At 37.8% G+C, this 26,277-nt stretch overlaps 1 protein-coding gene across 1 annotated transcript in view; it reads right to left on the bottom strand.

The window, feature by feature from the left end:
• The window catches only part of MIB1 (MIB E3 ubiquitin protein ligase 1), a 153,462-nt gene that overhangs the window by 49,326 nt on the left and 77,859 nt on the right, over positions 1 to 26,277 (bottom strand). The window contains exons 9-12 of the mRNA XM_062201449.1: positions 26,044 to 26,177; positions 18,719 to 18,826; positions 11,166 to 11,363; positions 8,138 to 8,289 (exon numbers count right to left, since the gene is read on the bottom strand). Coding sequence (XP_062057433.1) covers positions 8,138 to 8,289; positions 11,166 to 11,363; positions 18,719 to 18,826; positions 26,044 to 26,177 — 592 coding nt within the window. The remainder of the gene's footprint in view (positions 1 to 8,137; positions 8,290 to 11,165; positions 11,364 to 18,718; positions 18,827 to 26,043; positions 26,178 to 26,277) is intronic.

Here is a 26,277-nt window from a genome sequence, read left to right as displayed (position 1 = left end):
ATACATAAAATTCTCTCTCACTCTCACTCTTTCCCTCTCCTTCTCCCTCTCAGTGGAGACAAACTCAAGCAAGGGGAAAATGACAAGTGATCTAATATCCATCTAACCTTCATAATGACTGCAATAAAATTATAAATGATTTAATGTCCTTTTTTAAATAGAGGCAAATATTTCAGCAATTAATGAAGGGTTACTGAAGGCAATTCTCAACTCCTGACCATTGCTCTATTTCAAAATGAAATCACCCACTTAAAGACTGTGAGCAAAAGGAGGTACCATGTGTAAATAAATCTTATCACTTCACTCAAAAACCAGTCTTTGTACTTCTTAATTACACCTCAGTCGGTCACATTAAATACACTTACGTGTTACAAGGCACATAATATTTGACAGTAGATGTATAAGCACATTTTAGAGAAAATGGACATATTATAAATCCCCTACCATTTAATAGACTCTCAGCTATTTTTTGTGTATATCGATTCAGCATGTTCAGAGTTATGGAGAAAGAAAAACATTAAACAAGATATAGTCCAGATGATCAAATATTCCTGTATCCAACACAGTCTCATTTACCAGACCATATGAAAATTTCAGAATTTAAAAAGCTGAAGGTATCATAATATTCTTGAGGGAAAACTATCAGTTACTTACATATTCCTTGAGGTTACCATGTGTCTTTCTAAGAATAAATAAATAATAGAAATGCCTATGAAGTTATCTAATAACCTAAAAACAGAACAACTACATCACATCACAGGGTTCACTTATATTTTACTGTCACTCCTCATATTCAGTTTGTATTAAATAAAAATGCATAAGTAATGCTATATAAAGTAACTTTATAATGTGGCAATCAGTACCCTCAAAAAACCTACCAATTGAATTTGCTGGCTCTGCAGAGAACTGCTGAGTGAATTATTTTCATGCCTGTGAGGAAACTCTAAAAACTTAAAGGCAGGTAAAATACAGGGTCCTCACAGAGATAGTACATAAGTAACATGCTGATTAATGCTAATCCAAAAAAAATTTGCTTTCATTTTTATCAGACGAAATAATCTCTCCTCTTGAAATAAACCTGAAACTTTACCTACATACAAAAAATGAAGATGATAAGGCTAGACAACAGAGGAAAACATGCCAATAAATATCAAACATAAGAATATATAAACAATACCATTCCTAGTTAAAATGTCTTAAAAACAAAAGAACTATACATTGAAGCATGTAGTAACTGCTATTTTGTAATACTAAGAACTTTATGAAGCCAGGACCTCATCATGAAATCTTATATTCTACAATAAAGCAAACAGCTTTGTAACTCTTTTTCTCTTTGTCTCAATTACTGTCATACTATGAGGAAACGTCAAGATCAGCTTTGAAATCCAGAATCTGTGCTGATCTGGACATTTGAAATTGAGATTTCAAAGTACATTCCTAAAAAATATAGGCCATCAAGACATATTTTGAAGACTGGAAAAAAATAATTTTTTCTTTTAGCAGAACACATTCAATAATTATTAATTCTACTGTGTTATTGATCTATTGCTAAAAAACTATTATTGCTAACTAAAAGCAAGGTCAGGGTCTACGATGGTACTTAAATTTCTACATTTATAACATGTACATACAAATTTTGGAAACTTTTCCATATTTTTAAATAAAATACATGGAAATAATTTTAAATAAATATTTGTGATGGCATTAGAATATATTCCCAATAATTTATTACAGAAATATATATATACATTCTAATAAAAGAAGTAACTTCAAAAGTAGGTAAGAATTACATTAATTAAAGTACAATCAATTTAAATTAAAATTGCCTATACATGAAGCCCAACAGTTAGAGTAATTATACTAAACAAGGATAACTGGGGCATAAAACACAGATCACAAGAAGAAGCTGAAATGTTACAATTTAAGGTAAAGGAGTTATTAAAATATATAAACTGAGAAATGGGAAAAAACTGTTACATCTGTTAATCATATTTTATATTTTATCCAAAAATGGTAAGCTCATCAGGTTCTGGAAATAATTATTTCCTTATGTCTGTTTTTTTTTTAAGTAAGTATGAAGGCTGAAGTGATTTACTGTTTTTCTAATTCCAGGGGCACTAAAAATGTCTACTCCTATCTTTTGACATCACTGGTCAGTAAAGGAAAGTGAACTCTAAGAATGAAAGATGTGGAAGGAAAAAAGAACTCAAAGCACCCCAACTTTCAATTATAATTGATAAAAGAAATTGTATCCTCTTCTAATAGCCTCCCAATGAAAATCACACAATCTACCAATCTTTAATCCCAACTACCTAATATATTTTAAGGTATTAGGTATAAAGAACTCATGTCGGCCGGCACCATGGCTCAACAGGCTAGTCCTCCGCCTAGCGGCACCAGCACACAGGGTTCTAGTCCCGGTCGGGGTACCGGATTCTGTCCCGGTTGCCCCCCTTCCAGGCCAGCTCTCTGCTATGGCCCGGGAAGGCAGTGGAGGATGGCCCAAGTGTTTGGGCCCTGCACCCCATGGGAGACCAGGATAAGTACCTGGCTCCTGCCTTCAGATCAGCGCGGTGCACCAGCCGCAGTGCGCCGGCCGCGGCAGCCATTGGAGGGTGAACCAACGGCAAAGGAAGACCTTTCTCTCTGTCTCCCTCTCTCTCTCACTGTCCACTCTGCCTGTCCAAAAAAAAAAAAAAAAAAAAAAAAAAAAAGAACTCATGTAGCTTAAATGATATACTACTTTGTTGTAGAATACAGGCATTTTTCCCTTTTTTACTAATGTCAGGTAATACCAATTATCTGGTTGGAGGAGTCACTGTTATAGATTTTCTTTCTTATTTCAAGAGTTTTAAAAAGTCTTATTTATTTTTAGTAATAAAAAGGGAATAAATTTCATGTATTTAAGTGTATAAGGATACTTCCATCCCTACCCTCCCTCTCTTATTCCTACTTTCTCCCCTTCTTATTTTTCTTTTAATTTTTACAATGACCTTTCAATTTTCTTTATAATCACAAGTTTAACCCCCCAATAAATAATGAATTCAACAAGTAATAGCACAAAAATCACTGGTCATCAAGAGTATAGACAAGGGCTATAAACAATGACCAAATTTCAAAATGTCAATTTTGCTCAAATCCATTACCTTTTTTTGCACTTTATGTATTAGTTACTACAAATAGGGGAAATATATGATATCTGTCTTTTGGGGACTGGCTTATTTCACTAAGCGTAATGGTCTCCAGTTGTGTCTATTTTGTTGAAAGGAAAATTTCATTCCTTTTTATGGCTGAGTAGTAAGTACTCCATCATGTATATATACCGTATCAAGTCATCAGCTGATGAACATCTGGGTTGGTTTCACATCTTAGCCATTATGAATTAAAGCTGCTATAAATGTGGGGGGTACAGAAAACTCTTTCATGTGCTGATTTCATTTCCTTTGGGTAAATTCCCAAGAGTGGAATGGCTGGATCATATGGTAGGTCTACATTCAGATTTCTTAGGAATCTCCATACTGTCTTCCATAATAGTTGTACTAGTTTACATTCACACCAACTGTGTATTAGGGTACCTTTTTCCCCATATCCTTGCCAAGATTTATTATTTTTTGATTTCTGGATGACAGGCATTCTAACTGGTGAGAGGTGAAATCTCATTGTGGTTTTTATCTGTATTTCCTTGATGTCTAGTGATGCTGAGCATCTTTCCATGTGTCTGTTGGCCACTTTTTTTTTTTTTTTTTGACAGGCAGAGTTAAATAGTGAGAGAGAAGGAGAGAGGGAGAGAGAGAAAGGTCTCCCTTCCGTTGGTTCATCCCCCAAATAGCTGCTACGGCCCGCGTGCTGCGCCGATGCGAAGACAGGAGCCAGATGCTTCTTCCTGGTCTTCCATGCAGGTGCAGGGCCCAAGCACTTGGGCCATCCTCCACTGCCTTCCTGGGCCACAGCAGAGAACTGGACTGGAAGAGGAGCAACCAGGACAGACCCCGACGCCCCAACTGGGACTAGAACCCGGAGTGCCGAAGCGCCAGCCCATATTTCATACTTTGAAAAATTCCTGACCATATCCTTTGCCCATTTCTTAACTTGACTGCTTGTTTTGCTGTTACTGAGTTTCTTGAGCTCCTTATACATTCTGGATATTAATCTTTTTACAGCTGTATAGTTTGCAAATATTTTCTCTCATCCTGTAGACTGCCTCTTTACTTTGCTGAGTGTTTCCTTTGCTGTGAAGAAGCTTCTTAGCTTGATGTAATCCTATTTGTCTATTTTTGTTTTAATTGCCTGTGCTGCTAGGGTCTTATTCAAGAAATCTCTCCCTATGCAAATGTCTTGCAGTGTTTCCCTCTAGTAGTTTGATGGCTTCAGGTCTCAGATTTAGATCCCTGCTCCATTGTGACTTGGTTTTTGTACAGGGTTTAAGGTAGGGATCTTGTTTAATACTTTTGTATGCAGAGATCCAATTTTCTCAACACCATTTGTTGAAGAGACTGTTCTTTCTGCAGAGACTGATTATGGCCTAGGGGTGAAATATTAGTTGGTTGCAGATACATGGATTGATTTCTGGGATCTCTAGTCTGCTACAATGGTCATTGAGTCAATTCTTGTGCCAGTACCAAGCTGTTTTGATTATAACTTCCCTGTAATATTTTGTTAAGATTTATTTATTTATTTATTTATTTGAGAGACAGAGATACAGAGAGAAGGAGAGACAGAGGGAGAGAGAGGTCTTCCATTCACTGGTTCAATCCCAAATGGCCACAACAGCCAGAGCTGGGCCAGTCTGAAGCCAGGAGCCAGAAGCCTCTTCTGGGTCTCCCACGTAAGTGCAGGGGCCCAGGCATTTGGGCCATCATCCACTGCCTTCCCAGGCCATTAGTAGAGAGCTGGATCGGAAGAGCAGCAGCTAGGACACAACTGGTGCCCATATGGGATGCTGGCGCTACAGGCAGAGGTTTAACTTACTAGACCACAGCTCCAACTCCCTGTAATATGTGTTGAAATCAGGTATTCTGATGTTTCCAGCTTTATTTTTATTGTTTTGGATTGCTTTAGCTATGCAGGGTCTCTTGTGATTCCAGATGAATTTTAGGGTCATTTTTTCCAGATCTGAGAAGAAAGTCTTTGGTATTTTGATTGGGATTGCACTGAATCTGTAAATTGCTTTCGGTAGTATGAACATTTTGATATTAATTCTTCCAATCCAAGAATATGGAAGATTTTTCATTTTTTGGTGTCTTCTTTTTTTTTCCCTTAACATTTTGTAATTTTCACTGTAGAGATCTTTCATATCCTTCATTAAATTAATCCCAAGGTATTCAATTTTTTTTGTAGTTACTATGAATGGGACTGATCTCAGAAGTTCTTTCTCAGCCACGGCATTGTTTGTGTATACAAAGGTTACTGATTTTTGAGTGTTGATTTTATATCCTGCAACTTTGCCAAACTCCCTTATAAGTTGTAATAATTCCTTAGTGTACCCTTTAGTTGCCCTATGTACAGGATCATGTCATCTGCATACAGAATAATATGGCTTCTCCTTTCCCACTTGTATCCTTTTTAGTTCTTTTTCTTCTCTAATGGCTCTGGCTAAAACTTCCAGAACTATACTGAACTGTAATGATGAGAGTGAGCATCCTTGTCCTGTTCTGGATCTTAGTGCAAATGCTTTCAGTTTTTACCCATTCAATATGATACTGACTGTGGATTTGTCATATATTGCCTTGACTGTGTTGAGGTATGTTTCTTCTATACCAAATTAGCTCAAGGTTTTTATCATGAAAAGATGTTATATTTTATCAAATGCTTTCTCTGCATCTATTGAGATAATCATATGGTTTTTATTCTTCACTTTATTAATGTGATGAATCATTTATTGACTTGCATATGTTGAACCATCCCTGCACACCAGGAATAAATCCCATTTGCTCTGAGATTTTCAGAAGCTTCCTCAAGATTTATAAAGAATAAAAGAAACAGAAGAAGCAATTTTTCTCCTCCTTGAGTAGCCTTAAAATTATTGAATATACCATGTCTACTCCCAGTAAAAATGCAACAATCCAAAACATTAAAGATAACTGTACCAAAATACCTCAATTTCTAGTTTATCTTAAACATCATGATTTAAAAGTATAACTTAGGGGCTGGCATTTTGGCACAGTGGGTTAAACCAATGCCTGCAACACTGGCATTCCATATAGGCACCAATTCGAGTCCTGGCTGCTCCACTTTCGATCCAGTTCCCTGCTAACGTGCATGGAAAAGCAGCACAAGATGACTCAAGTAGCTGGGCCCCTGCATCCACATGGCAGACCCGGAAGAAGCTCCTGGCTCTTAGCTTCGGCCTGGCCCAGCCCTGGGCATTGCTGCCATTTGCAGAATGAACCATCAGATGGAAGATCTCTCTCTCTTTCTCCCTTTTCCTCTTTCTGTAACTCTTTCAAATAAATAAATAAATCTTAAAAAAAAAAAAAAAACTATAATAGTCTAGGCAAAAGTGGTGGGTAGTCAGTTTGGTCAGTAACACTGGGAGTAGGGATAATGGAGTAAACTAGAAAAATTGGTAGAATAGAATCTTTGAACTAACTGCAAGCTGAGAACTAGTGAGAGAGCAGTCAAAGATAGCTCTACCAATGAAGCAGCAAGGGGAATGATGCACTAATAATCACTCTTGATTAAATCACTCTCTGTCCACATACATGACTTAGCTCATATAGAGACCACACAGAAAAAAGTAGTATAAAGTGGTTTGACAGTTATGATTCTAAAGTCATACAGCCCTTTTTAAAATTCTGGCTGCTCCACTAATCAAATATGTGGTCTTGAACAAATAAATTCATTACTATAAGCCTCATATTCTTCATCTATGAAATGAGTATATTAACACTTGCCTCATAGAACTGCTGCAGGGAGTGAGTGAGGTAATGCATGCAGAAAACACTAAGCAGAGGCATGGCATGTGGTATGGGCTAACCTTATCACTGTTTGAAAGGCATGGAACATGTAATACTATTCCATCTCCTTCACAATATAAAAGTATGAAATATTCAAATATTTTTAACTTGAAAAAATCAAGACATGATCTTAAACAAGGCCATATATTGTATTCTATTTTATATACCCACTGCTATGGGTACTAACAAGCAACAGTGATAACATCTTTTGTTTTTCTCTGATTGCCCTCTAGTGGTGATTCTGACACCAAAAAAAAAAAAAAAGGAAACAATGCAAGTAATAAGAGATCAGGATAGATAGGATAGATACAACTATCAAAACAAACATCAAAAATGGGGCCAGCATTCTTGGGCCTCTGTCACCCATATAGGAGACCAGATGGAGTTCCCACCTCATGGTTCAGCCTGGCCCAACCCCTGCTGTTGCAGCCATTTATTGCTGAATGAGAAGTAAGAGCTCTCTTTCCCTGTCTCTTCTGTCGTTCTGCTTTTCTCATAAATAAATCTTTAAAAAATAAACAAACATCAAAGTAAACATTTTCTTCAGATATGTAAGTGTGATTGAATATTTGTTCCAAAAAAAATGGGTACACAGAAATCTCAAGGTTAAGCAAAGCTAAGCATTTTCCTTTTTTTGTGGGCCTCTGGAGACCATCTATGAATATAATGTGACTCTCTAAAAGTTCTCAAACTTTAAGCAGCAAACACATTTTTCAGTGGAACACCTATTATTTTAACAATGATTGGAGGACATCTACACTAGGAGTTTACATAACTAATTACAGAATTAATAATGAACTAGGTAACAGTATTTATTTAGTAATAAGTTTTAAAAGCAATTACCATGAAGATGTATAACATAGGAGGACATCTTGAGAATGAGCCTGAAGAAACATAAATCTCTAAACGGAAAACATTCTAATTAAACCTTTAAAGATTTGTATCTACATTTAACATTTAAGTAATCATTTTATAATACTTGTATTACTTTAACAACTCCCAAAACTCTCATATAAAACTAATCCACTAAATGAAGGTATAATGTCCACAAACGTTTAAAATGGCTTAAAATATTAAAATAAACTAAAATCACTTCCTCACCTGTTTCAGCAAAAAAGAGAGCCAGTAATAGGAAAATATTTTTAAAGTACACAAAAAATAGCAAAAGATGACCTTTTTACCTGGGATTTCCTCTTAGAGCAGCATGGTGTAGAGCATTAAATCCATTATTGTTTGTAATGGTAACATCTGCTCCAGCTTCCAAAAGAACTGCCAGAATATCATCACGTTTCTTACTTATTGCATCATGAAGAGGGGTATCACCTTCAGAATCCTTTTTTGTTGTTGTTAAGTTTAAAGAGACATTCATTAGTTCTTCTTAAAGTAATCACCACATCTCATAGCAAAACTGAATTACTCAACAGAAAAAAATAAACAGAGGCCAAATCCAACAATAATTAACAAAAGATCTTGCTCTGGATTAAATAGGAGCATAATTCAAAAAGTTCACAGAAAAAAGGAACTAAAACTTAAGTTTATTTGGGCACAAAGAATTCTGAAATCCATGCATGGCTTTTTCATAATATGCTTTCCATAAAGTTGTTAAAACCCTTCCTAAGAAAATGCAGGTAAGACACACTAGCCACATTAAACAGGCATATTCAAATCTAGATGGAAAACACAATAAACATGTTGTAGTTTTCCAAATAAGAAAATAAATGTTAACTTGAAATATAATTCACCTAATAAAAAAATTAATAAGGTGAAAAAGCTGCCAAAAAGATGTAATGAATTTTAAATGGCTTGCTACACCTTATTTCTACCACTAATGATTGTACACTGAAATTCCATCCAAACCTACACCAGGCTCAGGCCTCATAACAACAATAAATTAAAAGTGATTTTCAACTTAGCTGTACATTAGACTCCACTGGGGAGCTCTTAAAAGTCCTTATGCTCAGGCTGTTCTCCAGATCGACTAAATTTCTAGAGGTGAGAGCCAAGTACCAATAGTATCTCAGAGCTCCCCAGATGAATATATTACAAAGTTAGAGAACCATCAACCTATATGTTTTCAAAGGGCAGAAAAGTGGCTAATTAGATCAAAGTAAAAACAAATTGAAGTGAAAATTTAGTATTTTCGGACTACTTTTTTTGAAGCTATTTTTTACATTAACGATTGAGCAGTAAGTTCCTACTCACCAGCCATTTGCATAAATGAGTAATGTAGACTTCACTGAATTCATAGTTTCATAGATGTTACTGTCAGTAAAGTCTGAGATAACCTGTCCTGAGGCATATTGCACACTTGCCAAATCAGTCTGCCACCTGTTTTTGTAAATTAAGTTTTCAGTGGAACACAGACACACCATTCATTTATGTACTATCTATGGCTGGTTCACTCTATAAAGGCAGAGCTGGACAGCTGTGATATATGAAAATTTATAATATTGTCTTGTTACAGAAAATGTATGCCAATCATAGGTATATATCCATTCACCAACAGAAGGAATTCCTAACCTCAGGTCAACCCAATCATCCACCTTTCAAATTCCTGTTAATCTGATAGCATTAAAGACTTTTATCTTTGGGGCTGGTGTTGTGGCATAATAGGTTAAGTTACCACCTGTGGCTCCAGTATCCCACATGAGTTCTGGCTGTGCCACTACAAATCCAGCTCCCTGCTAATGAACCTGGAAAAGCAGAAGATGGCCAAAGTGCGTGGGCCCATGCCATCCATGTGGGAGAACTAGAAGAAGCTCCAGACTTCTGGCTTCAGTCTAGCCCAACTCTAGCCTTTGTGGCCACTCGGGGAGTGAACCAGGGGATGTTAAGATCTATTTCTCCCTTTCTCTCTACAATTATGCCTTTCAAATAAATAAATATGTTTTTAAAACAAAATAACCAAAAGAAGTGTATGTTCACCTTGAAAGGGGCTCTTGACATTACTGGAATACCCTTCTACAGGTTCCTGGTCTGTTGTGCCTCGGGTCCTCAAAGTAGTTATTCCAAACCTTTCTCATTCTTCTCAATCATTCTACACTCTCAACACATAACCTTGACTCTCATTTTAGACAAAAAGATCAAAAGGTATAAATTCCCTCTCCACTGACAGATTAATACCCCAATTCTCCCATTCTCCAAGCATGACACTCAATAATAATGTCACACACTAGACCCTGTCAGTTCCAAAATGGTTATACGTGAGAAACACTGGTTCCTAATAATTATCCAGCTTAGCAAAATCTATTCTTACAGTTCTTCTCAAACCCTCACTCTTATTATCTTGTTATTTTTTTGTTTTATCTCTGAGATCTATCCAATCCAATTCCTGGTTACTATGAATTATCCAAACTACAGACTGCTTAAAGTTCTAATCCACTTTTTGTTTTAATCATTAGCTTTCTCTTTAATACAATTTTTTTTTTAAGTATTCGAACAGTGTTTCAGGTAATGTCTTTATTTAAAAATAACATGCTATTTCAAGCCTATTCTGTTAAAGATGATCATAATAGATAACAGTCTAAAAATAGGACCTGAAAGTTAGCAAACTATGTTCTTGTGCTATTTTATTTTGCTATGAAATCTTTACATATCCATACCAATTTTGAATTTTGACAGGTAGACAAAAGACAAGCTGTTTAGTAAGCAAACTATAAATGATGGACACAGATTACACTACCCTTAAATAAATGGCTTAACTCATCTGGTGGCTAACACTGTGGCTAAGAAGACTATGAGAATTCTTATGTGATGATCTTTGTTTCAAAAATTATGTCCTATTGTAAATCATTCTAAAACCCTATATATTTGCCAAACCAGAAAAACTACCAAGACTGATGACTAGACCAAGACCCAAAGATACATTAAGCTATAATTAAAATAATTTAGATAGCTATGAAGTAACTTTTATGAAATACAGTCTGTTATACTTCTTTAAGCTGCCAAAACTCACTGTCATGATCAATAGGGTTAAATCAAATGCATTTATAAACTAGTATTTTTGATAGGAAACCCCACTTCCATGCCACTCCACCCCCTACTCTGGACCAAATCTACTGACACTTTCTAGAAAAAAGAAGGTTTTCTAAGAAGAAATAGGTGCCAATTTTGTAACATTCTTTATCTTTGGTGTGCTTAGGATAGAACTTAGTGCTCCCCTTTAATGGGAACCTAGCAATACTTGCAAAATATACATAAAGATTTTACCTGGAGACTGGGATGACAACCAAAGTCCAATAAAGTCTTCACTACTTGAAGATGACCTTTATTAACAGCAATATGAAGTGGTGTCTGTCGGCGCTTGTTGCGGGCATTCAAATCAGCACTGCCTCGGTGTAGTACTTCTATAACAGCACCTTCATCTCCAAAGGCTGCATGGTGAACTGCTCTATCTCCATCTTTATCCTAAACATTAGTATTTAAATTTGAATTAGTGAATATTTTAGAAGAAAAAACAAAACTATAGTAATATACCAAGAATAAGATTAATTTGAAAAATAAACAAAGTAGAGCCAACAAAGTAACCAGAACAGTGATTAACTCCAAAGATAAATGATAAGCCTAGACCAATATATTATCAGACCAATAGCTATATTTACTAGACTAATAGTTATATCATATAAACTACATGTAGTTAAATCATTACTCTGGCCCCCTGAATTTGTTACAGATAACAAATGAGAATTTTAAGGGACAAGGTTACAGAAGACCTTCACAAGGTTATCTCAAAGAATTTTAAAGGGACTCATACTAAAGCTAACACTGATCTTGACTCTATTTTTCTCTCCCCTATTCTTCCTCCCAATTCTCCAAAATCTGATCTTGTTCCAATATTCCCTCTTAGCTGATGGAACCACAGGTGATATGGTCAACAACATCATTATCCCTAACTCATACTCATCTACTAACTCTTTTTGAGTCCTCTGTTACACAGTCACCAAATTCTACAGCTTTTTTTTTTTTTAAATTTTATTTATTTATTTTCACTTTTATTTGAAAGGCAGTCACACAGAGACAAAGGAAACATCTTCATTCCCCAAATTCCCCTAACAGCCACAGCTGGCCCAGGCTGAAGGCAGGGACCCAGAACTCAATGCTGGTCTCCTGTGGGTGGCAGGGATACAAGTACTTGAGCCATCATTTGCTGCCTCCCAAGTGAAGGAGCAAGGACTCAAACCACACACTCTAATACAGATGCAAGCATCCCAAGCGTGTCCTAACAGCTGTACTAAATGCCCTTCCAAAATTCTAACCTTATTCCTTAATTATGCTCCAATCTGTTCTATATTCTCCAACTATACCACTAGTTCAGGCCTTCATACTCACTCGCCTAAACTAGCCCCTTTTGTCTCTACTTTATTGTTACCCAAATCTATCTATTCCTCACACCAAAGACAGAATTCTCTCTGATGTCTCTCTACTACATTTAAAAAAAAAAATCTCTGTCTAGGTCTGCCTCTGTTTTTGCTTTGGTTACTGATTTTTTTTTTTTTTTAAATTGATTTGAAAGCAGAGTTACAGAGACAGAGAGAGGGAGAGTGAGAGAGAAACAGAGGAGACAGAGAGAGAGATATCTTCCATCTGCTGGTTCACTCCCCAAACAGCTGCAACAGCCAGGGCTAGGCCAGACCAAAGCCAGGAACCAGGAGCTTCTGCTAGGTCTCCCACATGGGCGCAGGGGCCCAAGCACTCGGGCTGTCTTCTGTTGCTTTCCCAGTGCATTATCAGGAAGCTGGATCGAAAGTGGAGCAGCCAGGACTCAAAGCGGTGCTCATATGAGATGCCTGAGTAGCAGGCAGTGGCTTTACCTACTATGCCACAGCACTGGCCCTCCACCATTACTGATTTCTAACTTCATTCCACAATGTTTGGAGAAGATGCTTTGTATATTTATGTTTTTAAATTTATTGAGACTGCATTTGTGATTACTGTGGTTTATCACCCAAAGTTTCTTGTGCTGGAAGCTTACGCCCCAACATAAAAGCACACGGAGGAGGTGGATCTTTAAGAGGTGATAGCTATAAAAAATAAATAAATAAATAAATAAATAAAGAATGAAATCCTGTCTTTTGCAACAATACAGATGCAACAGGAAACCATTTTGCTTAGTGAAATAAGCCAGTCCCAAAAAGACAATACCATGTTTTCTCTGATATGTGGTAATTAATATACACAGCACACAAAAAATAATGTATATGAGCAAAATTGCATTTTGAGACTTGGTTATAGTTTATAGCCCTTGTCTATAATCTTGACGAATAGTGGCTTTTCTACTTGCTACTTCTTGAATCCTTTATTTGGAGGAGGATTAAGCTTGTGATTATAAAATAAAGTGAAAGTGTGTCATTGTAAAAATTAAAAGAAAAAATAAGAAAAGGAGGAGAGAGGGTGGGAACTATCATTACTCTCTATCCATATATATCTATAGACATAGATATAGATATGAAATACATGAAATTTGGACACTTTATATAAATAAAAAAATTTTTAACTAAAAAAAAGTGGTGGGGCCTGGACTGTGACATAAAGCCACCGCCTGCAGTGCTGGCATCCCATAAGGGCGCCGGTTCTAGTCCCTGCGGCTCCACTTCCGATCCAGCTCGCTGCTATGGCCTGGGAAAGCAGCAAAAGATGGCCCAAGTCCTTGGGCTCCTGCACCCGCGTGGGAGACCCTGAAGAAGCTCCTGACTCGGCGCAGCTCCGGTCACTGCAGCCAATTGGGGAGTGAACCAATGGATGAAAGACCTCTCTCTCTCTCTTGCTCTGTATAACTCTGACTTTCAAATAAATAAATAAATCTTTAAAAAAAAAAGGGGGGGGGTGGCTGGTAGAAAATAATTGTTGGGGCCAGCGCTGCGGTGTAGCAGGTAAAGCTGCCGCTTGCAGAGCCAGCATCTCATATGGGCTCTGGTTAGAGTCTTAGCTGCTCCACTTCCAATCCAGGTCTCTGCTACGGACTGGGAAAGCAGTAGAAGACGGCACAGGTCCTTGGGCCCCTATACCCGCATGGGACCAGGAAGAAGCTCCTGGCTCTTGGCTTCAGATCAGCGCAGCTCCAGCCGTTGCAGCCATCTGGGGAGTGAACCAGCAAATGGAAGACCTCTCTTTCTGCCTCTGCCTCTGCTTCTCTGTAACTCTCCCTTTCAAATAAATAAATAAATCTTAAAAAAAAAAAAAAAAAAGAAAAGAAAAGAAAAAGAAAAGAAATTAAGTCATGGAGACACTGCTCTCATGAAGGGATTCATGGAGGTCTCACAGTATTGAATTAGTTCCAGAGCAGGTTATTATAAAACAGTAAGCCTTGTCTCCCCTCTGTCATCATGACAACCCCAAACCCAGACCCCTTCCTTAACTTGTCCCTCTATTCCCCTGCCATACATACACACCTGCCACATAATGCTGATCACTGAAAGGCCCTCACCAGAAGCCAAGGTCATACTGTTGGGCATTAAGAACAATGAGCTAATGGGCTAGGAAAGCAGTGGAGGACGGCCCAAATCTTTGGGTCCCTGCACCCATGTGGGAGACCCAGAAGAAGCTCCTGGCTCCTGGCTTCAGATTGGAACAGCTCTAGCCATTGCGGCCACTGGGGAGCGAAGCAGCAGATTGAAGACTCTCTCTCTCTCTCTCTTTCTCTCTGTCTGTCTCTCTGTCTCTATCTCTCTCTGTAACTCTGTCTTTCAAATAAATTTTAAAAAAAGGAACTAAGAGCTAAATTAGCTCTTTTCCTTATAAAGTACCCTGCCTCCAGTATTTGCAGCCAAATATATAGTCTATCTTAAAGAATACTTTATCTGCACTTGAGAAGAATGTATATTCTGCTGTTGCAGAGTGTTCTTTAATGTGTTTGTTAGATGTAGTTGGCTTATTGTGTTGTTCAGGTCCTCTATTTCTTTGTTTTTTTGTCTAGTTGCTCTACTCATTCAGTGGAGTACTGAAATCTTCAACTACTTGTGCAGAAATGTCTATTTCTCCATTCAACTCTGACAATTTTTACATTGCATGAAGGTTTATAATTGTAGGGTTTTTTTTTTATTTTATTTTTTTTTTTTTTTTTTTTTTTTTTTTTTTTTTTTTTGGACAGGCAGAGTTAGACAGTAAGAGAGAGACAGAGAGAAAGGTCTTCCTTCTGTTGGTTCACCCCCCCAAATGGTTGCTACAGCCGGCGCGCTGTGCCGATCTGAAGCCAGGAGCCAGGTGCTTCTTCCTGGTCTCCCATGAGGGTGCAGGGCCCAAGCACTTGGGCCATCCTCCACTGCCTTCCCAGGCCACAGCAGAGAGCTGAACTGGAAGAGGAGCAACCGGGACAGAATCCGGTGCCCCGACCGGGACTAGAACCCAGGGTGCCGGCGCCATAGGCGGAGGGTTAGCCAAGTGAGCCATGGCGCCAGCCCATAATTGTTTTTTGCTGTACTGAACCTTTTGCTAATATAAGTGCAACATCATTCTTTGTATCTTGTAAGCTTCTAATTTAAAGTATATTTTTTAGTCTGAAATTATAAAAGTCACCCCTGTTCTCCTTTGGCTACTATTTCCATGACAAATCTTTTTCCATCCTTCCAGTTTCAATGTATTTGTTTTCATTGACTCTAAAGCAAGTTTCCTAAGATGGCATACAGCTCGATAATGTTTTCTAATCCATTCTGCCATTCTCTGTCTTTGAACTGTAGTTTAACCCATTTATTTACATTTAAAGTAACTAATGGTAAAAAGGGATTTACTCCTGTCATTTTCCTATTTGTTTTCTATATGCTTTATAGCTTTTTTGTCCCTCATTTCCTGTACTGCTGTCTCTTATATTTAGCTGATGTCCTACAATGAAATATTTAAATTCCCTTCTCATAATCTTTTGTGTATATTCTTGAGTATTTTATTTGATGTTATCAAAAGGATTACATTTAAGCTCCTAATTAGATAATACTCTATTATGAATTTATACCAGCTAAACTTCAACATAAAAAAACCTTATTTACATCTCCATTCCCAAATCTTTAACTTACTGATGTCACAAAATCATATCTTTGTGCATTTTTTATCCAAAACCATAAAGCAGCAATTTTTTAATGCATTAGTCTGTTAAATTACAGAGATGACAAATGTAGAGTTGCAAAGCAGTGTTACTACTGATTTTTAGACTAGTAATTTTTAACACAGTAGTCCTGGCTTCTCTGCTTTTGATTCAGCTCCCTGCTAATGCACCTGGGAAAGCCGGAGAAGATGGCCCAAGTATTTGTGACACTAGTACTCACTCAGCCTCATTCCATCCCCAATCTTACAATGTTTATAGAATCAGCTAATAATTTATCTTATATTTTTAGCTCAATTTAGGGAAAAAGAAAAGAAAAGCAGTGTCCATTTTATTCCCAACTCTATATCTGCACCACCATCCTACAGAGCCTCTTATGTGAATGAAGATCTTTAGATACACACACATGCAGTCCCATATGGCCATACTGAGTGACTGAGTTCTGATCAGAACTGAAGCCTTTTTTTAATAAATGAGGTGGAAAACTGTAGCTTTTCAGTGGTCTTCCCTTATTAGCTTAAACAGAAGGATGTTGAGTTGTTGTTTTTTTTTTTTTTTTAGCAGTTGCTGCTATTGTAGTTTCTGGATTCACTAAATAAAAAATGAGAGCTATCCAACTTAGTGAATTTTACTTCATTCCCTCAAATCAAACTAAAACAGTAACAAAATAAAGTAACTGCTTTCACTTACAAAACACTAAAATTTAGTTGTGTTTATTTCATTATCAAAATAAACAAACAAAACCCCTTACAATACAAAGTTACTCCCTACATTCACAACCCATAAGAATGTAACTTAGAGGCTGGCTCTCTGGCATCGCAGATAAAGCTACCGCCTGCAGTGCCAGCATCCCATAATAGGTGCAAGTTCCAGTCCTGGCTGCTCCACTTCCAATCCAGCTCTCTGCTAAGGCCTTGGAAAGTAGTAGAAGATAGCCCAAGTCCTTGGGCCCCTGCACCCACATCGGAGACCCAGAGGAAGCTCCTGGCTCCTGGCTACAGATCAACACAGCTCTAGCCATTCCAGTCATTTGGAGAGTAAACCAGCAGATGAAAGACACCCCCCTCCCCACTGTAACTCTACCTTTCAAATAAATAAAATCTTTTTTAAAAAAGAATGTAAGTTAGGCCGGCACCGCAGTAAACTAGGCTAATCCTCCGCCTGCAGCGCCGGCACACCGGGTTCTAGTCCCAGTCAGGGCGCCGGATTCTGTCCCGGTTGCTCCTCTTCCAGTTCAGCTCTCTGCTGTGGCCTGGGAAGGCAGTGGAGGATGGCCCAAGTGCTTGGGCCCTGCACCCTCATGGGAGACCAGGAGGAAGCACCTGGCTCCTGGCTTTAGATCGGCACAGCGTGCCGGCCATAGCAGCCACTTGGGGGGTGAACCAACAGAAGGAAGACCTTTCTCTCTGTCTCTCTCTCGCACTGTCTAACTCTGCCTGTCAAAAAAAAAGAAAAAAGGAAAAAAAAAAAAAAGAATGTAACTTAAAAGTAAAATACTACACTGGGGTCAGCATTGTGGCATAGGAAGTTAAGCCTCTGCCTGTGATACGGTTCATATCTGCCTGCTCCACTTCTGATCAAGCTCCCTGCCAAGTACTTGGGCCCCTAGACCCACATGGGAGACCCAGAAGCAGCTCAGCCCTGGCCATTGTAGTCATTTGGTGAGGGAACCAACAGATGGATGATCTCTCTCTCTCTTTCACTCTGCCTTTCAGATATATAAATAAATAAAACTGAAAATATTACTACTGTAAAAGCAAAACCAAACTACACCATATCATTCATAAAACATCAAAGTAATAAAATATAATTCAGATGTTTTTAAAATTCAAATTCTTTCTGGCCAACAGAAAATTTCAACATCAAAGATGACTTATTTATTCCAACACAGGCTTTTTAGTAGCTATCCAACAATTCAAAATACAGTTAGAGAAAAAAAGTAAAAATAACATAAAACTAGAAAAGACTTTCCTTTTCAAGTATCTTTAAAATTTCTTAAATTAGTAAATAGACTGAGCCATGAATTTAACACTCAGTAATCTGTCTTTATTAAGCTCTCATAGAAGACAGTGTCATTTAAACAAAACAGCAACACTCTGCATAATCTACATTTGCTATCTATCTAAATAATCTGCTATCTAATGTTATACTAGAGTAACACAAAAGTGATACTATTTTTAATAATGAGATGACAGTTAACTAAGACAAAGTAAGCCATCATTTCCACCACATGTATAGATTCCCAAGAGACTTCAATGAGTCTCTCAATATTAATTTCTCTTCTGAAAATATACTCTGTATTAATAACATATATACACATACAGTGTTAAGTGCACTCTAAACTCTTCAAAGACCCACACTAAGTTGAATAAGTAAGAGTAAACAAATGCTAATTCAAAAACAAAAATGAAGAAAAACACAGGGATCAGGAAACACCTTGACCCAGGAGTTTCATATTCCCTTTTCCTCAACTACCTTAGTATAATTCTTGGATGAACCCAACTGGGCTTCCAATAGCAGAGTGGTTCTACCATAGTAGCAGGAAACTGAACTCATATCTTAACCAGGAGCCCTGCCTAGGCTATTGAGGCACACTATCTTCTGTCAAATTTTATTTTCAATCAGAAAAACATTAGGTAAACATTAACTTTCAAAAATGAAAATGCATCTCACACAGAAATATTTCAGGACATTAAATTTAACTTAAAATATTTTTCAAGCTTAGTTTAGTTACCTCAGCTTCTACATCCACATTTTGCTTCAAAAGCAACTTCAAAATGTCAACATGTCCATTTTGACTAGCAGCTTGCATAGCTGTATGGCCAGCACACTGCCCATTTACCTGAATAAAAAAGAAAAGATGAACAAATGTCACAATTCAGAAAGAATCAATATATACTAGTATACCAAATGATTCTATGAAAATGATATTCTGTGTCAGTTTTTCAATTTATGAGACTAATTTAAGTCGATTTTCCATATACCATAGCTCTTTAATTTATAGAAAAAAGGCAAACACATTTTTTGAGAAAAAAAATTCATTATTCAAAGACCTATGATAGAATTTATCCCATCTATAAAGTTGAAAGAAGAAAGAAAGTTAATTTTTTTTTTTTTTTGACAGGCAGAGTTAGATAGTGAGAAAGAGAGAGACAGAGAGAAAGGTCTTCCTTCTGTTGGTTCACCCCCCAAGTGGCTGATACGGCTGGTGTGTTGTGGCCGGCGCACTGCGCCGATCCGAAGCCAGAAGACACGAGCTTCCTCCTGGTCTCCCAGGCGGGTGCAGAGCCCAAGGACCTGGGCCATCCTCCACTGCACTCCCAGGCCACAGCAGAGAGCTGGACTGGAAAAGGAGCAACCAGGACAGAATCTGGCACCCCAACCAGGACTAGAACCCGGGGTGCTGGCACCGCAGGCAGAGGATTAGCCAAGTGAGCCATGGCACCAGCCAAGAAAGTTAATTTTATATATTTCTTTTTGGAGTATTAAATCTCACAAAACATGGTTCAATGAAAAAAGCAGAAAGGTGAATAGAAAATTTTTAGAATAAAGATACTAGTCACTACATATAAATAAATTTAATTCAACATATATATTCAATACCAGCTACAGGCAAACTACCATGAAGAAAACATAAATGAGTTAGCAAGGTGGCCACATACAAGAAAGTAGTAATTTCCCTCCTTTGCTTTACTTCAGGTGTTATGTGCATGCATATAGACATACCTAAAACCAAGTGCAATTCCTTAATTCTTCCCCATTTATCCCATCCATAAAACCACAAAAGGAGGTTAAAGATGACAGCATGGCCATATATTTATATCCTATGCCTCCTGATACTACATTAAAATAACTGTAAAATAAACTAAAATGTAAAAAAAAAAAAAAAAAGAAAAGAAAAAAGAAAAAAGCCCATAAAGACAAAGAGAAAGGGAATAGTAATCCCAGAGGAAAGGAAAAAGCTACGTATCTATGAAAGAAAGAAAACAGACAGAGAAGTAATAATTGACTATAGAAAAAGAAGAAGTCACTGTCCACAGAGCCTAGGAACTCCAGCAGACACAAAGCCTACACATATAAGCATATCAGAGGGCTGACACTCAAGGTGTACTCCAGGAGCTCAAAGACAAGGTATTAACTACCTGGACTCTGTCTCTCAAAGGAAAAAGGAAGCTTCTTGCCCTGAACGACTGAATAGCCATAAGGAACAGACTCTTAAATGATGGCATTCAGAAACACCCCAAAAGCTCCATACATCCAACCACCATAATGCAAAGTCAATTAATTAAGTCCTCTTCAGGTAAAGGGAGCTACCAATCATCATTTTTTAAAAAGATTTGTTTATTTATTTACTTTACTTGAAAGAAAAGAAGAAAGAGAGAGAGCAAAAGACAGAGAGAGAAATCTTCCATTTGCTGCTTCACGCCACAATCCAGCTCCCTGCTAATGTGCCTAGGAAAATAGCAGAAGATAGTCTAAGTCCTTGGATGCCTGGCCATCCATGTGGGAGACAAAAGAAGCTCCTGGCTCCTGGCTTCAGCCTTGCCCAGCCCTGGCAGTTGCAGCCATTTGGGGAGTGAAGCAGCAGATGGAAGAGCTCCATTTCTCCCTCTCCCTCTCTGTAACCCTGCCTTTCTAATAAATACAATAAATCTTTTTTAAAAAATTAGTCTGTGATGGATTTACTGAATTTCAAGTCCCACGTGCAGCTGCTTTGGCAAAGGCCAGACCAAATGATTCTGCAGGACTTATATGGCCTGTGGGCTGGACATTCCCTACCCTGATTTAATTAAAAGATAGACACCATTTATTTCCATTATCTCCTGAAATCTTATTAAAGATTTCTTTCTTTTATCTTTACTTAGTATATACTGAATCGATCTCCTGTATATAAAGATAATTGAAAATGAAAAAACAAAACAAAACCTTGGTGTTAAATTGGAAATTACATAGAAAATTAATTTTTTTTAAAAAAATATCATGCAGGATCTCTGTCATTAATGTGCTGCATACTGTTATTTAATGCTATAACTAGTACTCCATCAGTATTTTTTCACTTTGTGTTGCTATGTGAGGGCAAACTGTTGAAATCTTTATATATACTAAACTGATTTTCTATATATAAAGAGAATTGAAAATGAATCTTGATGAGAATGGAAGGGGAGAGGGAGCGGGAAAGGGGAGGGTTGTGGGAGGGAGGGAAGTTATGGGGTGGGGGGAAACCATTGTAATCCATAAGCTGTACTTTGGAAATTTATATTCATTAAATAAAAGATAAAAAAAAAGATTTCTTTCTTTTAAACCTCAATCCTCAAGCATAATTAGAATTATAAAGAAAACAGAACACACATACACAATAACAAGCTCATACAAACACACAGACATATATACACTCATATACACTAGAAGCTGGGAAGCAGTTGAACAAGTACAACCCACTTCGCAGACCCAGAAAGTAGACCTAAGTCTGCCACAAGAAAAACCCAGCAGCAATCCTTTCACCAACAAACCCTCAAAATGCTCAGAATAGATGAATGCACACTTCTGAATATGGAAATAAATGAGATGGTAGGTGCTCAACACGAAAGCACTGGTTGGAAGTCTATTTAAAAAGCATTTAGAGGGGGCTGGCATTGTGGTATAGCAGATAAAGCTGCCACCTACTTGTGTCCTGGTGGCTCCACTTCCAATCCAGCTCCCTGCTAATAGCCTGGGAAAAGCAGTGGAAGATGGCTCAAGTGCTTGAGCCCCTGCCACTCATGTGGGAGACCCAGCAGAAACTCCTGGCTTCAGCCTGGCCCAGCCTTGGCCACTGCAGCCATCTGGGGAGGGAACTAGGCAGCAGAAGATTCCCATTCTCTCATTCTCTTTCTCTCCATCTCCAACCCTCTCTGTAACTCCTTCAAATAAATAAATGCATCATTAAAAAAATAAAATATAAAGCACTTAGATTCCTCGATTTCTCTACACTACTGCTCTACCGTTGGAGTACAAGAAAGCTGAAATTTATTTTCTAAAAAGCTATAGAGACCAGGTATTACTAAGGGCAGGGTATAAGACCAAAAACTGAAGTTGTGTATTTATACGATGAATGCTGAGACACCAAGCCCTCTGCCCTTAATCAGTATTCATAAGGCTGGCAACCAAGTTTATAGCCTCAATGCTATAAGAGATCTTATAGCATCAAGAGATCTCCCTAGATCAGAAAAGACCTAAAGACTGATGCCAGGAGTAGCCCAAGGAAATAACCAACCAGATGACCAAAAAGCAGAGTCTAGAGTTGTCAAACCCATTCACAGACACACAAGCTTCCATTCCAAGTGGAATAGAAGAAACTAATATACTAATTTTTTTTAAAAGGACAATTATGAACTACAGCAAAAACAAAGTTGTATAGGAAACTACATCTAGTATACTCCCAGCTCAAGTGCAAATGTCATTTAATCAACACATACAATTAATTCTCACAAAAAAAAAAAATTACAACACAATATAACCACACGAAGAAGCTGGAGTGTTATCTGTTTACTGCCCACTCTTATAGATAAATAGATAACTAAGGATCACCAGATATCTGATAAATGGTTTCTGACATGAAAAAGAAAAGCAAAGACAAACAGAAAAGAGTAAATCAGAGGAGCCAAAAATTAAGCAGGGTAAGGAAATGCCTTTTTTTTTCAAAAAAAAAAAAAAACCTTACCATTAATATACACAGTAAGGAAAAGAGCTGATATTGAATCCTTTAAATACCAACATGACACCACTAAAAAGAATGTGCATAGAAACACACACACACAAAAAAAACCCTCCTTGAAATTCAAAAGTAATGGAATAATGACAATTTCAAAAGCAAAAACCATTCCAGGGTCAGAGAAAATGGACGAAAAGAAATCACCAATGAAGGATATATTTCCAGATGCTAAAGATCAAACAGCTAACAGATCCACATCAAGGCACATCATTTTGCAAGTTCACAGTACTGATTAAAACAAGAGATCCTCATGCTCAACAGAAGAAAACAGCTTCCACGGCCAGCGCCATGGCTTAACAGGCTAATCCTCCGCCTTGCGGCGCCGGCACACCGGGTTCTAGTCCCGGTTGGGGTGCCAGATTCTATCCCAGTTGTCCCTCTTCCAGGCCAGCTCTCTGCTATGGCCCCGGAAGGCAGTGGAGGATGGCCCAAGTCCTTGGGCCCTGCACCCGCATGGGAGACCAGGAGAAGCACCTGGCTCCTGGCTTCGGATCAGTGAGATGCACTGGCCGCAGCGGCCATTGGAGGGTGAACCAATGGCAAAAAGGAAGACCTTTCTCTCTGTCTCTCTCTCTCTCACTATCCACTCTGCCTGTCAAAAAAAAAGAAAAAGAAAAAGAAAACAGCTTCCACATAGAATCAGAGAGAATTAAGTCTCCTCAACAGCAATTCTGAAATTATGCTTATGAAAAAAAATCACTACTAATCTAGAATTCTATTCCTATCTAAAACTTAACTGAGAAAGGTCTATTTACTATGCTACTAAAAACTGTACTTCACCAAAGAGAGAGAATATGATGAAAAATAGAGGTACAGAAAACCAGAAATCCAACACAATAGAGAGAAACAGAACCCTCAGGGTGATTAGTGAGGAGTCTTTTCAAACGCTGTCAAGTGTAGAGGGAGCACTGTCCAGATAAAGCATGTCAGGAAGCACAAAGGGAAATTACTCCCAGAAGATAAAATGAATACACATCTGATATGCTCCAATGCCTTGGGAGATTAGACAGAGAGCAGTTTGAGAAGAAATAATTCTAAGAATATAGATTACTAACAAATGAAAAAACTTAAAAATTATTTGTGGGCATACGAGAAACTGCAAAGACCACAAATGAACTTCTAGGAATGAAGGAAATGTTACACATAGTAGGGATGTGGATTATGTATGTAGACATCTGTCAACATGACGCATGTATTTCATTGTATGGAAATTATATACTAATTTTTTAAAAGGATAATTATGAACTACAGCAAAAACAACGTTGTATAGGAAACTACATCTAGTATACTCCCCAGTGCACATGCAAATGTCATTTAAGCAACACACACAATGAATTCTCACAAAAACAAAATTACAACACAATATAACCACATGAAGAAGCTGGAAAGAGTGTTATGTGTTTCTGGTGTGGGTGGACCAGAGGTGGTGACAGAAAGCTAAGTCTTCACGTTCCACAGAGAGGTAGCAAAAAGTGATCCTGAGGGCTGGCATTGGGCCTAGCAGTTAAGAGGCCCACATCCCCATTAGAATCCAATTCCCAGCTCTGCTCCTAATTCCAGCTTCATGCTAATGCTCACCCGTGGAGGCAGCAAATTTAGGACTGCTCAAGTAGTGGGTCCTTGCCACCTACGTGGGAATCCACATGGAGTTCCCAGGTTTTGGCTTCAGTGTGGTCCAGCCTGGGCCACTGCAGAAATTTGGGGAGTGAAGGAAGCTCCCTCTGTTGGTCAGTCTCTCTCTCTCTCTCTCTCTCTTCTCTCAACTGCTCTCCCTCTCTCAAATAAATTTTTAAAAGGTAACTCCTGAAACAAAAGCATAAAGGGGGGATTAAATGACAACAGAAGATATGGAAGTAAACATAAAGAACAACAGCCAACACAGCTAAAACTAGTTGCGTCTTAAAAATGGGAAAATAGGGGCCAGAGCCATGGCTCACTTGGTTAATCTTCCGCCTGCGGAGCCGGCATCCCATTTGGGCACCAGGTTCTAGTCCCGGTTGCTCCTCTTCCGGTCCAGCTCTCTGCTGTGGCCTAGGAAGGCAGTGAAGGATGGCTTAAGTGCTTGGGCCCCTGCACCCACACGGGAGACCAGGAGGAAGCACTTGACTCCTGGCTTTGGATCAGTGCAGCGCCCGGCCACAGCATGCCTGCCATAGCGGCCATTTTGGGGGTGAACCAACAGAAAAAAAGAAGACCTTTCTTTCTGTCTCTCTCTCTAACTCTGCCTGTCAAAAAAAAAAGAGAGAGAGAGAGAAGAAAAAGAATGGGAAAATGAGAAGGAACAGATGCTGTCATAAAAAATCTCATAGAATCATTTTTCCCTTTAAATATTCAGCAAGTAAGACAGTGTTAAAATAACTTTACATTAGTAATTAGATGAAAAAATTAAGTATAATATAATGTGTATCAAAAAAATAAAATATGCATCAACTTGGCTGAATATAAAGGCAGCAGGGTGTTTTCATTTGATACATTAATATCTGAAACAAATTATTTGTGATTTATCTGACAACCAATACAGAAATCACTATTGTGTGCTGCAACTGACTGCTCTCCAATAAGGCAAAAATGTCACATGAGCTTATAAGAGGAATAAGACAACTTACACTTACAGTCTGGTCTTTCTCGAACTCCTTAGAATACTTAAAACATGAAAAGGTGTAGCAACAGAAGTCCTTACAACACAGTGAGAATGATTCAAACTGCCAATTAAACTATAATCTCGGGCGAGCACCAGACATAATACTGGTGCCAGCAAAGTACCCAAGGCAGAGTCAAAGCACAGTAGTTTAGCTAGAAACAAAACAGCCCATTTAAAGTATGGCTTATGTGAATGGCAAAACTACAGTACAACCTATAAGAAGCTATAAAATAAATGACTTCTAATTCACCTGCCTTCTAAACTGTGAAATACTCAACTTTTATAGGTACAAGGGGGGAAAGTTTAAATGCTCTGAACACAGATATAGAAAAATCACTTATAAATTTACTGAAACATTTAAATAAATAAGACATCACCAAACAAATTTACACGGAAAAAATTCACTGAGTTTCCCAACAGGACACTAATCACTTACAAACCTAAGTTATGTAAATCACAAAATTTAAAAGGTCATGGCATAAAACAAGTAAATATCATTTATTTTTTAGAGATAATATCTGGTATCTACTTTAAAATATTCCAGAAAAACAAATAAAAAGGAATAAAGGAAACAAATATGGTAAAAATCTTAGTAACTGCTGAGTCTAGTGTTCATTTCACTATTCTATTTTTGTGTATGCTTCAAAATAATTTTTTAAATGCTCACATCCACATCTGGTCTTTTTAGCAAATCTTCCACTTTAGCAACATCTCCATTAGCAGCTGCCTTAACTAATTCTTCATTGAGGTCACCAGATTCTTGAGTTTCAAATAATTTCTTCAGGAGTTGTGACAGTCTTTCTGTAAAGTATAAAATAAAGCGGCTAATATAGGAGGATTTCAAACATTAACTACTAAAAGACAATTATTACCCATATTCCTACAATCTTATCCTACTTTA

The sequence above is a fragment of the Lepus europaeus genome, chromosome 9, assembly GCF_033115175.1.
Source record: "Lepus europaeus isolate LE1 chromosome 9, mLepTim1.pri, whole genome shotgun sequence".
NCBI classification, from domain to species: domain Eukaryota; kingdom Metazoa; phylum Chordata; class Mammalia; order Lagomorpha; family Leporidae; genus Lepus; species Lepus europaeus.
The sequence above is the reverse complement of the archived record's forward strand: the minus strand, read 5'-3'. Positions and strand labels throughout refer to the sequence as shown.